This window comes from Tiliqua scincoides, chromosome 4 (assembly GCF_035046505.1).
Source record: "Tiliqua scincoides isolate rTilSci1 chromosome 4, rTilSci1.hap2, whole genome shotgun sequence".
In the NCBI taxonomy this organism is placed as follows: Eukaryota; Metazoa; Chordata; class Lepidosauria; order Squamata; family Scincidae; genus Tiliqua; species Tiliqua scincoides.
This window is the reverse complement of record NC_089824.1, coordinates 221,867,749-221,880,658: the sequence shown is the minus strand read 5'-3', so window position 1 is coordinate 221,880,658 and position 12,910 is coordinate 221,867,749. Positions and strand designations below refer to the sequence as shown.

At 48.7% G+C, this 12,910-nt stretch overlaps 1 protein-coding gene across 4 annotated transcripts in view; it reads left to right on the top strand.

The window, feature by feature from the left end:
• BCL2L1 (BCL2 like 1) overlaps positions 1–12,910 on the top strand; it is a 58,554-nt gene that overhangs the window by 7,499 nt on the left and 38,145 nt on the right. Inside the window, exons 1-2 of one of the 4 annotated variants that reach the window (XM_066624710.1) lie at positions 485–682; positions 7,156–7,826. In XM_066624710.1, the coding sequence (XP_066480807.1) occupies positions 7,281–7,826 (546 nt within the window). In that variant the 5' untranslated portion in view covers positions 485–682; positions 7,156–7,280. Of the gene's footprint in view, positions 1–484; positions 683–5,654; positions 5,715–6,674; positions 6,909–7,155; positions 7,827–12,910 lie in introns of those variants that run through there. The other 3 variants (XM_066624711.1, XM_066624712.1, XM_066624713.1) reach the window with 3 other exon arrangements.

Here is a 12,910-nt window from a genome sequence, read left to right as displayed (position 1 = left end):
TATGCCTCTTACACCAGAACATCTGCTTCAATCAGGTCAGCTTCTCGTTGGACCAGACTCTCTTGTGAGTCTTTGTGTGTATTATAATTACACTTTGATTATAGAAATTTTATTATATTATATTTTAAAATTTTATTATAAAAATTATAAAAAATTTATTATAAAAATTATATTATACTTATTATAATAAGAAAAAACGTGTACTATTACAATTATTTAAGGAATGGCATTTAGAAGCCTAGCCCCCCTTCCCGCTACGCCACTGGTCCTCTGAGACAGTAACAGTCTTTCACCAGGCGAGGGCGCTGTCGCCTTTCCTGGAAATTCTGAGGCGCCTGGATCTGCGCATGCGAACTACTTTCCCAAGCCTGCACCTCCTCCCAGTCCACGTTCCACTTTTGCGCATGCGCACTTTGCCGAAAGTCGCGCATGCGCACACGGACTTCGAGCGGCGACGGTTGACCCGCGCATGCGCGCCGGTCCTTCTCCGGCCGGTTAAGGAGGGCGGCCGCAGCAGCGGAGAAGCCGCCGCCTAGCGGGCGGGACGGAGGCAGCGTTGGGGCGGCCGCCGGCCTTTGCCGCCCCCTTCTCAGCGGTTCCTGTCAGCCGCCCCTTCCCAGAGACAACCGGCGAGGCGCCCGGCGAAGAGGAGCGGGAGGCGGGGCCTGCATAGATTTCTGAGGTAGCGGCGGGGGGATTGACGGGAGGCTCGGCCAATGAGAGAGCGGCTTTCTCCAGGCACGCGCTTCTTGGCACTGGCTTTTCTCCGATTGGCTCAGTGCTGCGGGGGCGGGGCTAAGCTGTGACCTGTTTGAATGGGAGGAAAAAATGAATGGAAAGTGGGAGGGTGGAGGAGGAGGAGGAGGAGGGGATGTAGTTAGGAGGGCAGGCTGCAGTCCTTGCATGTCTACTCAGAAATAAGTCCCATTGTAGTCAATGGGGCTTACTCCCAGGAAAGTGAGGAGAGGATTGCAGCCTGAGATCCCAATCCCATCCATGCTTACCTGGGAGTAAGCCCCATTGACCTTAATGACACTTACTTAAGAGGACCAGGCACCCAAAATGTAGGACATCCAAGAAAAATGTAGGACTTGGCAGAATAAAAGCAAAGAAAGCTCATTTATTTCATGTGGTCCATTTAAACAGTATGATTTAAAACTTTATTGTATGTAATTTATTGCATAGAACTTATGAATTGCCAGAAGGCTGTGCGGAGGCGTAGCTGGAGGGGGGGTGGAGCGCCCAGTCTGCCAGGGAGTGGGCAAGCGGCCCCTCCCTTCGGAGCCATTCCCGGTGGGGGGAGCAAAACGGAGCCGGAGCCGTATGGCTCCTTTTTGCTCCCCCCTGCCGGAAATGGCTCGGAAGGGAGGGGCCGCTTGCCTGCCCCGCTGAGTCTCCGCACCGGACTGGGCGCTGCTTCCTCCCTAGCTATGCCACCGAGGTTGTGCACTGCTTGCACAGTTTGCATTTAAACTCTTTTTCAGGATATGAGGCTAAGAAAGAGGACGTGCCCTGGAAAAAGAGAACGTCTGGTCACCTAGGGATGGGATGATGTGGGAGTGGGGAGGGTGAGAGCACACACCCTTGTGTGTGCATATCAGGGATGTGTGGTGGGGGGAGGCAGAGCCTCCCCACTGGAGTCCTTCGAAAAGCTCCACCACCATGGGAGGCACGCAAGCAACCCACGGCGGCAGCCCTTTTCGAAGGACTCTGGTGGGGAGGCTCTGCCTCACCTGCCTCCTCACCCACCGCACATCCCTGGTGCCTATCCTTCCACCACCCCCTTCCTCCACCTTCTCAGGGTGACCAGACCTCTTTTTTCAGGCTATGGCCTCTTTTTTTTTTAGACCTGTGTCCTGGAAAATAACTTAAATGTCCTCCTGTTCCCTGTGAACAGGCAGCATGTAGTCTTCTTTTGTTCAATTATATGTAATATAGTTTCAAATTTAGTAATAAGTAATATGATGTTTAAATTAACCACATAAAATCAATATATGCGTGTTTTTAGCTTTTATTGTGCCATGCCCTACATTTTTCTTTGATGTCCTACATTTTGGGGTACCTTGTCCTCCTTTGCGGTTATGATATCTGGTTACCCTGCACCTACAGGGCCATTGTGGACTTGGCCCAGTTCATCACCTTCTTCATGGGATTAGCCCTAGGGAGCAGCAGGGGGCAGTGTGGGGCAATGGATGGAGGGCAGGCAGGTGGTGAACCACTCTTCTGACAGGAAGCTGGGGGATCTTGGGAAGCTGCTGGTTAGTATCTTTCCTTTGCCAGTCTGTTATAAAACCTAAAAATGGTATGAGATAGGATGGAATGATAACAGCTTGTAGTGTTTTGGGTATGTCAGTACTGGGGTATGATGGCTGGGAACTGCAGAGAGCAGGCAGTGGGGGAGGAGGTGGGTTTGGGGCTGAATGTGGGTTGGACAGCCTTAGCTGGGGATGATCAAGATAAGAGGAAATGCAATGGAAGAATACAAGAATAATAATACTGCTGTTATTTTCTGTCTTATGTGTAATACATGAATGTTTTGCAGTCTCATTATTGTTTGTTTAAGATGTAGATGAAGAATTTAAGATAGTGAGCCCTTGGGGGATAGATAGAAGTACTGTAAGCTGCTCTGAGCTCATGGGATAAAGTGGGATATAAACTGAAGTAATAATAATAATTTGTTTTTGTATCACACCTGTGAAGTAGGTCACTGCAAACTGAGAGGGAGAGTGTGGATTGCCACTGGCACCCTTGTCTGTGCTAGGACTATGTTTCCCTGGTCTGATCTGTGTGCAGATGGAGCTGTCTCCTACTGAGCCAGATCCATCTAACTTGGTGCTCTCTTCTCCACTTGGCAGTAGTTCTCCAAATCCAACTACCTGCAATTCCCTTTTACCTGGAGATTATACCATGAACTGAACCTTGGACCTCTGCTCTTGAAGAGCAATCTAGACCTGTATCATTGTTTAGATTGGGGGTTAGTTTCTCTTTAAAATAGTCTGTGTTTGGGGGCAAGGGATGTTTATTTGTGCTGTTTCCCCCCCCCCCACTATGCCCCCTCCCAAGCTGTTACAGATCCCCAGAGGTGCCAATTGTCTCATTGGTTCCTTTGGGAACCCATAGCAACTTTGGGAGGAGGGTGTAAGTGCCTTTACCCCTGTGTCGCAGCCCCAGCTCTGGATTGGATCAGTGGACTGCTTGTATTTTCAAGATAAAATCACCCCAGAACAATCTAATTTGGCCCTGAGTTACAGGCCATTCCCTGTTAGACCACACCTGCTCCCAATTCTCAGTCAGAGGCACAGAGAGAAATTGTGCCTGAACATGGGAGTGAAGAGAGAATTTCCTGAGTTTCCCATGAATGGATGTAGCAATCTGTGCTGAGGAATGCCAGCACTAGTCAAAGATGTGGGCACTGCTTTGTATTGTATGCTGTGTCCTTTCTTTTGAGAGGCATATTAATATGTCATATTAATAAAGTGCTTTTGAGCTGAAGTGAATTACGCATGAGATGGGGGGAAACAGATGGATTATGGCCTGTGGTGCATGTAGAAAATGAGCAGGGAGGGGGAGCTGCAGGGAGGGAAGGATGCAAAAGGCAGCACAGCAGAGATGAGCTGACCCTGCACAGAATGATCTGCAAAACCTGGAGCATAAGTAATGCTCATCCACCCCACTTGGAAGCATGAATCCACATTCCTCAGCATCCTATGGAGTCCCTGCTGTCCCAAATGAAGAGGCAAAGTGATTCCTCAACCCATAATTGAGGGGCTCTGATAGAAATTTGCGTAATACTTTTCATAGATGCAAACTGCTCTGTCTTGAATGAAGCAACGCTCTCTTCTTGAGCCAACATAAGAAAAACTCTGCTATATTAGTCCCAAGCCCTTAATATTCCTAAAGCCTGCTTCTCACTGGGGCCCCCCAGCTGTCCACAAGCAGGGCCTGAATTTTTTAAGAGAGACTCTTAGATTTGTGTTCCTGATCATACCATGTTTTTTATCCCAACTAAATTTCTTAATTTCTCTGGGCCCAATCCTATCTGACTTTCCAGTGCTGATGCAGCCATGCCAACGGTGTGTGTGCTGTATCCTGAGGTGGCAGGAGCAGTCAAAGAGGCTTCTTTAAGGGAAGGGAACATTTGTTACCCTGACCTTGGTGTTGCACTGCTGCTGCATCAGTGTTGGAAAGTTAGATAGGATTGGGCCCTCACTCTGTGGCAAACCCTTTCAGGATTGGATTTTTTCAGCACACTTTGCAGCACTTTCATACACTGCTGACTGATCATTTCAGAAGAGATGGAGTTAATTTAGAAAAGGAACCTTTTAGAAAAGTACTACACGCCCCTTTAGAATAGAGGGGTGTAGTACTGGAACAGGCAGACCAGTCTCAGACCTTGCTACATCTGCTTTCTGGGTTGCCTTGGGCCAGTTGCACTGCTTTAGTTGGAGCCTTCTCACAGGGTTGTTGTGAGGATAAAATAACGGACCCTGTGTGCTAAGAAAGGGTGGGGTAGGTGATGCAATGAGCGATCCCACCCTGAGTTTCAAGAGTGTGGTAGCTTGTCTTTAGCTTGCTGCAAGGGTTAAGACTTGAAAAATGGCATTGCTGCACATGGGGTGAGTGTGCTTCTTTGGGGTGCTCTTTAAGGTTGGAAACATAGTGTTCACTCCTGTGAAAAGAAGTGTTCCTAGGTTAGCTTCAGCCCTACCATTAGATAGATTGAGGGGATGCTGAACTGCTGGCAGATGGTCACCTAAGTAGTCCACCTGTTAGCAGCAGCTCTTACTCTGCCTGTCCGCATTCTTCTTGTCTGCCTCATCTTGAGTCTCTTCGCTGTTTTCTTTGTATGCCATATACAAGAATGCTGCTTTTGTGCCCCATAAGCCATGAATGGGAATGGGCCATGCATACCAGGACCAAACCCAGGCTGTTTCCAAAGCATTGCTCAGAGGATGAGCTTTAGTATCAGTCGGAGATTCTGATGGCAGTGAAATCCTACCTATGCATCATACACACGTATACAGAGAAAAACACATCAGGGTTCAGAGGGGCTGTTGGTGCGAAGACATACGTAGAAGTGATCCTCAGTAGATGGCTGCAAGACTTGGGTCTGAGGATAATATGGTCTCCCTTCCTCTGCTCATGATATGATGTGCCATTTGGCTTCTGGTCCTTTGAAGAAGTCACTTTTGCACAATTCCCTATGTTTTTGTGACATTTATCAGGAAGCAAGTTCCCACTGCACTCTTGAAGGGCTCTGCTTCTATTCCAGCTTACTGAGGCGGTGCTGTTGGAGAACAGAGGGACCTGAGGGCAGAATGTATTTCAATCCCAAGGTTGCAAGCAGGTTGGATCTGTGTCAGGCAAATAACTGGAAACTGTCATTGGTGAAGATGGTATAAGAAGGAGTTCTTTGTAAGGAGAAAAATATAACACTTCTGCCTAAAGATGCACTTACCAGAAGGGACACATAGCCTTAGTTCTGTAGTGGGCGATGGCTGTGAGCATCCCCAGATGCCAGAACCTTGATATTTGCAGGGGGGGGCAGGGTGGCTTGATGTTTGGGGAGAGCCTGCCTTTGGGGCAGGGCTATGCAAATAACAGGGAGGATTGGCTAGGAACTTATCCCTGCTGTCTCCTCCTCCACATTTGCTCCAGAAGAGCTTCCTCTGCTGAAATTTCTCAGACCTGAGCCCGTCAACCCTCTCCAGGGGGTGAGTACACTCGCGCTCCTTTTGACACAGATCCTGGTAGAGTGTTGCTGGGCTATTGTTACCCTGCAGGCCTGTTGGGAAGGCAGGGATGCTTCCACCTCAGCCCTTCATCTCCCAGGCTCTTGTAAAGGGAGACTGTTCTGGGAGAGAACAGCTGATTCCCAATACTAATGTAACATTATGTTGGATTTTCTAAAGAGCAGGTCATGGAGATCTCAGCCTGTCATCAAACCTCTGCCTGGTGCCTGCACAGTAGTTTGTTTATTCATGCAAGAGGTTTGTTAGTTAGAATTTGTCATGGGTGACTCATTGCTGTTTGCAGGGTGGTTTGTTGGGGTACTAGTGGTGGGGAGCCTGTGTTATGGATTTGCTCCAAACTTTTCTTCTTAGTTGCGCAAAGGACTGAAATCTGCTAAGTGTTTGTTTCCTTGTCTTCTGCAACCCCTCGCTGTTAATACATAAACCAGCACCAAATATGCTTTGAAAAGACACAAGGAAACTTTACTCCCAGAGCAGGCTGTAGGGAGGGGCTGGAAAATGAGCAGTTTGTTTTTTTTCCAGTGGAAAGGCCATGCAATAAAACTCCTTAAAATTCTTGTGGTTTTGATAGCAAAACCAAGGTCATCTCCCTGGGCTCTTCATTTGAGCGCACTTGGAGACCAGCTGCTGCCCTGAGAATGGGCAGAGGAGGATATTGGGTGCTCTCACTTCCCTCTTGAGTTAATTCTTTGCATCTGGGAAAGGTTACTGGAGAGGAACAAGAGGCAGTCTTGTTGCTGTTTGTCCTGGGCCATTGTTGGGTAATAAGCAAATAGCATTGAGAAGCCTCACCCAGTGCTTGTCCCTTTAAAGAAATCAGGAAGTGCTTTGATCCTTTCCATTGAGGAGGGAGGCGGATATGCAGGGGGCGTGAAGAGAAGGAGGGGCCTCCATGCTTCAGTGCTGCAGGAGCCGCAACACTCAATCAAGGTGGCAGAGGGAGTCCTCCTGGGCTGCCAGAGCGTCATTTGCCGGCATCTTTTCAGCTTGGTAGGCTGCAGAATCACTCCATGTGGAGCTGGTTTGCTTGCAAAGGTTGATTTGAGATGAGGCCGTGGGACTGCCTGGGTGACAAGCATCCTGGCCCTGCTGCACAGAGTTCGGGAACAAAGGACCCAGCCGGCGGCACCTGAGCCCAGTAAAGCAACTGCTTGGGTGAGTCCTGTACATGTGACCTGGGACTAGTTTGAGGGCAAAGGGGGGGGGTTGACTTGTGTGCAGATGCCGGCATGACTAAGGCTGAGCCACAGAGATGCTCATGAGTACTGGAGCCTCCCAGAGTGGGAAGGGGCTGCTTCTGTGTGCCTGCCAGGAAACGAGTGCTGGTTCATTAACCATTTCCTTTGCTTCTCTCTCTCTCTCTCTGTCTCTCTCTGTGTGTATGCTTTTTTCTCCTTTGAAGCATTTCTGCTTGTCGTCTGGATGGTTGCCACAGACATGGAAAGGAGCAACATCTTGGCCCGGTGAACGTGCAAGTGGGCTTGTGTTCTGGACCATGAACTCACTGGGGCATCCTGAGGTGTGAAAATGTTGACCAGGAACAGGGCCCTCGTGGTTGACTTTATTTCCCACAAGCTGTCACAGAGAGGCTACAGCTGGAGTCAGATTGAGGGGGACGGCGAGGACAGGACAGAGCTGGCTGATGACATGGGCAGTGTCCCCAATGGGAGCCCATCCTGGCATCCTAGTACCAGTCCGATCATAAATGGAGCAACTGGGCACCCGAGTGTCCTGGAAGAGCATGAGAACAGCCCAAGGGGGGATGTGAGGCAAACACTGAGGGAGGCAGGCGATGAGTTTGAACTGAGGTACCGGCGGGCGTTCAGTGACCTAACCTCCCAGCTGCACATCACTCCGGGCACAGCGTACCAGAGCTTCGAGCAGGTGGTGAACGAACTCTTCCGGGATGGGGTGAACTGGGGGCGGATTGTGGCTTTTTTCTCCTTTGGGGGGGCCCTGTGTGTTGAGAGTGTCGACAAGGAGATGCAAGTGTTAGTGGAACGGATCGCCAACTGGATGGCCACTTATTTGACGGACCATCTGGACCCCTGGATTCAGGACAACGGCGGCTGGGTAAGCACTCGATGGAGGGGGACCAGTGGAGGGGGCACCTCCTGAGTTTGCCTGGAGAACAGGCCAGGTTATATTTCTGGCAACCTCTGAAGGCAGCCTTGGGAATGTTGAGTGTGAAAGAGAAACCTCTGGCATAACTGGCTGTTCCTTGGGGATCTTCCTCTTCTGGCAGCAGGAAGGGAACGGCTCTCTGTAGAAGCCACTTTTGGACGTTTTGAGGAAGTGTGTGTGCCTTCCTTTCCTCATGAAATGTGGAACTTCCATTCACAAAAGTAGTGTCTGTGGCTTCCCTATCAAGGTGCCTTCAAAATGCTGATCCCTTCAAGCAATTCAACAGGGAGTAAAACATTATATTTGTATTCTTCCAATATTATATGCCTCTTCTCTAGTCTTCTGCTTACTGATTGAGAGAGGATACGAGGTGAAATGTTTCTTCCTCTCCCCCCTCTCTTTTCTCAGTATATATAGGTCCATGGTACTGAGCCTTTTTGCCTCGGTTATATCCTTGATCAGTATCAGCGGTATCTTTAATTATTAATGTTAGCTTGGTTCAGATCACCTGCTGGCCTGCTTCTGGATCCTCTTGTTCCTTTGAGCATTCCTTGGCAATGCAGCCCCACCCCACCCACCCACAAGTGAAGCTGAATGCTGCCCCAGAACTGCTGCTGTGCCCACTGAGATGAAGTTATGCTCTTCTTAGTTCTTACAGCAATGTTAAGCATCTGAAATGCTGGGTTACAAGCTTGGATCCTGATAGGTAGCAACTTTCCCCAAGACTTCCAGTGAGTTCCATGCCTAAGCAGGACGTGTTCTATTTGTGCAGTCCAACTCAGTGTTTTAGCCAACACACCACCCTTCTAGAGGGTGTTCATCTCTCGAATTCAGAGCTTCAGAACCTGGGGTATGTGAAGTATAACCTAATTGTGGTCTGGCTTAGATGGGGTGCCTTTCCAGGACTGAGTCACTCTGAGAAGTGGGTGGTGACTAGTCTTGGGTGTGGATTGGTAGTGTTCAGTTACCTTGGACTGTAGATGAATTGGCAATTTGCTGTCACAAATAGTTGCATTCTCAGGAAATGTAATTTGGTGTGTAATCGGGATGCCTAGACAAAGTCTGAGTATGCTGTGGAAAAGGTTAGGTCATGAGATTTACTCAGTGGGTGAGGTGTGGCTTTGGAGGTTCTGGGCTTTGCACTTGAATCCTAGTACTCTTTTTGTGTGGCAGGAGGACCCTGTTGTAGCAGCACTTGTATCTGGTGGGGATAGAGTATGGTAGGCTCTTGCTCAGTGCTGGCGATGGAGCACTCTCACCGCCTCGAAATCAGAATTTTGTACACTCTGTAAAGTTTTGCTGATGCTCTTTACAGGAAAAAACATTTCACTTTTCCTTGCAAACTAGGAAAACAATTGTTCTGTTTATGAAAAGTTTTGCTAGGGTGGTTTGAACAGTAGGCTTAGTAGTGTCATATGCCCTTGACATCAGGACAGGTAGCTGATAGCAAGGCAAATTAATCTGAAGGGCAGAGGAGCTGTGTTGTTTTTTCTTGTCTGATGTGACAGTGGGCGTAGGTCACTGAGGGTCCCTGTCTGCCTGCCTCCATGGCCTGCCTGCCTTCTTTATTTGGTCCCTAAGCTGCCAAGGGCTCTTTGCCCCGCTCTTCTCCAAAGTCCTTGGCAAGACGAACTCCAGCAGAATGCTATACTGCAGTGTTCCTCAAACTGTGGGTCGCGAGCCAATTTCAGGTGGGTCCCCATTCATTTCAATATTTTATTTTTAATCTGTTAGACTTGATACTACCACGGTGTGTGACTGCATCTGGGGAAATGTTACAGACCTGTACTTTTAACAAACTACTCTGAATATTCTTTTAGCAATGATAGTAAATGGGACTTACTCCTGGGTAAGTATGGGTAGGATTGCAGCCTAGATAATAAAAAATGTTCCTGCTTAATGATGTCACTTCTGGTCATGACATAACTTCTGGTGGGTCCTGACAGATTCTCATTCTAGAAAGTGGGTCCCAGTGCTAAATGTGTGAGAACCACTGCTCTTCTGATGTCCCTGAGGTCAGAGGCTTCAGAGAACCAGGGTTGCTGGCTTCCTGTATGGTCCGTGCTTCAAATCCAGAATGTAGCTAGGTGTGGGTGTGAAACTATCTAGTGAACCTACCCCCTGCTGGTGAATTCACTTCAAGATTCGACTCAAAGGTGGGTGGGTTTCTTTAATTCTCATGACTTGCTGCAACAGCCAAGGAAGGGGGAAAGTGTCAAAGGTACTAGAAACTGCAGGGTAGGCTGAGGTGTGATTGAGGCTGGGTCCCAGGATTGATGGGAAGGCAGAGGCTAAAGAAAGTAGGCTCAGGAATGCCTGGAATGCAGCTGTCCTGGGGGCACCGCCCGGGGTGTGCCTGCCCAAACAGACCCAACTGGTTCCCCATGCTGACAGCCCCCCACAGCCCCCCTCCTTCATCGGAGCTGAGTACATCTGAGTGTCTGGCCCCATTAGCCCCTCCTCCTCTGGCTCCCTAGATTAGTCCAGTTTCCATTGGAGATTCCCAGTCCCTGTCGCTCTGGTGAGGATTGGGCTGTATCCTGGAGACCAAGGCGATAATGTAATCTGATTTTGTAAAGGAACTCCCCAGGGGGATTTAGATTAAATTGCTGATGGTAAGTCACTGGCCCTGGCTTGTTGGGAATGTGACTTCTCTTCCCCACCCAGCCAGTACCACCCGCTGAGGCTTTTCCCTTTTTGTGTCTACACAAAACAATGCACAAATGCATTGTTTGGGCAAATATTTGTTCAGCCCATATTTGTAGGAGGGGCAGGATTGCTCTGGGGTGGCACACCTCCCAGTTCCTATTGTGAGTGCTCTGTTTGCCCTCTCTGGGTGGCAGCATCTCCTTCTTTCTTCTGGAAATATTTTACTGGCTTAAATAGATTAGTGGGGAGGGGTCTAGGTAATGGAAGAGGCACAGAGCACCACGCCACAGAAAAGTTCTGGTGACAAAGAGTCTTCTGGCCCCTCCAAGACATTTTATTGTGGCTTCAGTGCTGGTTATTTAAGCCACAATCAATTTGTTAACTTTGGAGGGGCCACTGGATGCTTGGTTTTTCCTGCAGCAAACCCACAGGGCTGAGTCCCTCTGAAATAAAAGTTGTAGGTTGTTGCATTTATTTATTTTATGTTGTTTGAAGTGTTTGTGCCCCACCTTTCTCCTGGTAAGGGCAATGAAGGCAGCTTATGCATTTTAACATATAACAACAATAAACATTAAAAACAATTGGAGTGATAAAATCAAGCCAAAAACCCCAATGAAACATATCCCTGCTAACAGTTTTTAAAAAAAAAAATCTAGAATCCTTTCCTATTGAAATTTCTGCTAAGCAGGCACAGTCTTCCCAGCACAGTGTAGAAGCCCCAGCAATCCAGGGGATGTAAGAGCTGAGCCCAGGCCTGACTGAGCCCTTCTCAGCTCCTGAGAGTGGCTTCTGTGTCTCCATCCTTCACAGAGCTCCTCGTGGGCTGTCAGCATACACCTCTTTCTCTGTTCTTGCCATGGCCTTGATAGCATGGGATTAGTGCTTCCCTGGGGTCCACAGAGCAGCCTCTGCCTGGCCCTTCCAAACAATGCTGTTGTGGAAAGGGTGTAGCTGGCAAGAAAGGCAGACCCACAGAGAGGCTTGCAAGTTCTGGCAGGCCTGCCCCTGGCAGGATGCAGGCTTCGTGCTTTCTTGCGCATTCCCCAGAGGCATCCAGCATTTTATGTCTTGGGGAGAGGGCAGAGGCGGCAGCAGCAGCAGCACACTTCAAAAGGACTCAAATGGAGACTTGATCCATTTGCAAGAGATCAAAGTTCTCCTGAATATAGGTGGAACATGTGGAGGGGAACTAAGGTGGCCAAGGGGTGATGCATGAAGGGGGTCCTGAGGCAGTGGTCTCCTTCTGTCCTTGCAGTGTGTCCATCCAGGTGTTCCTGGCCTAAATAAGGTGAAGTCACTGCGACCACCTTTGTGCTCAGCATGAGACTGCTGTTTGTGACAGAAATCTAGCTATCCTTGTCTTGGTTGGAATAGCAGCAACTGTGTTCAGTGAGCAGTGGCAGGGCTGGCTGGCTCCTGTGCCTGGTCAAAGGATCAGACCTGCACCCAGTAGCTGGGCATCCAAGGCAGGAGCACGCATTCTTCCCAGAGCATTCGGAGATGACATTTGGGGGGCAAAAAGGGCCTGTTTCGGCGTTGGAGTGAGCATGTGATTGACTTTTGACACACATTTCCATCTCTCTGTTTCTCTACAAATGGCTTTCCAACAAGACCACAAAACCCTTCACACAGTGAGTGAAGAAGAAGGGTTTTTGTGCATGAGTCTATTAACCCAGTGCTGGAATTAAAGCTCTCTTGCCCTGAAAGGCCACTCGTGTGCTGATCAAGTAACTTTTGGTGCATAACTGTGTGAAGTTGTTTGCCACCTGGTTGTTATGCAGAAAGGTGTGTGCCAGGTGTGTCTGCATTGTTTGCATTATTCAAGGCACTGTGGCAAGGTGAACTGTCCCCTATATGCACAACTTTTAGCAGTGTCTCTGCCAGCCTGACTCTTCTTCAGGAGCTCTTGGTATGCTCAGAACTGGCACCCAAACATGCTGACTTAATCCTGGGAGAATCTCCACATGGCTTTCTCTTTCATGTCTTTCTTCTTGTGCCTGGAATTGATGTGGTATGGCATGGAACCCAGACAACCAGAGTGCTTAGAGCTGAAATTCTGATTGTTTGGCGGGGCACACCCATGAATCACCTGTGATGTTAGGGCTCAGTTATTTACATTACAGTTTTGCAAGTCAAAGAGCTGATTCTTTCATTTGCCCAATAAAATGCAGCCACTTCTGGGATAGAACACAGGAGTTGAATGTGGCGTAAGCAGAAATGGCACTGCTAAGTGTGGTTTTGAAAAATGGCCACTTTGATACAATTGGAAGCAGGGCTGCTCAGTAATTATTTCAGTGTCCAGAGTGTACACCAAGCAGAGTGTTGGCCTGCTGCAAGACACAGCATTTGTGCAGACTTCTGCAAGTTGGTTTTGCTTCATGCTC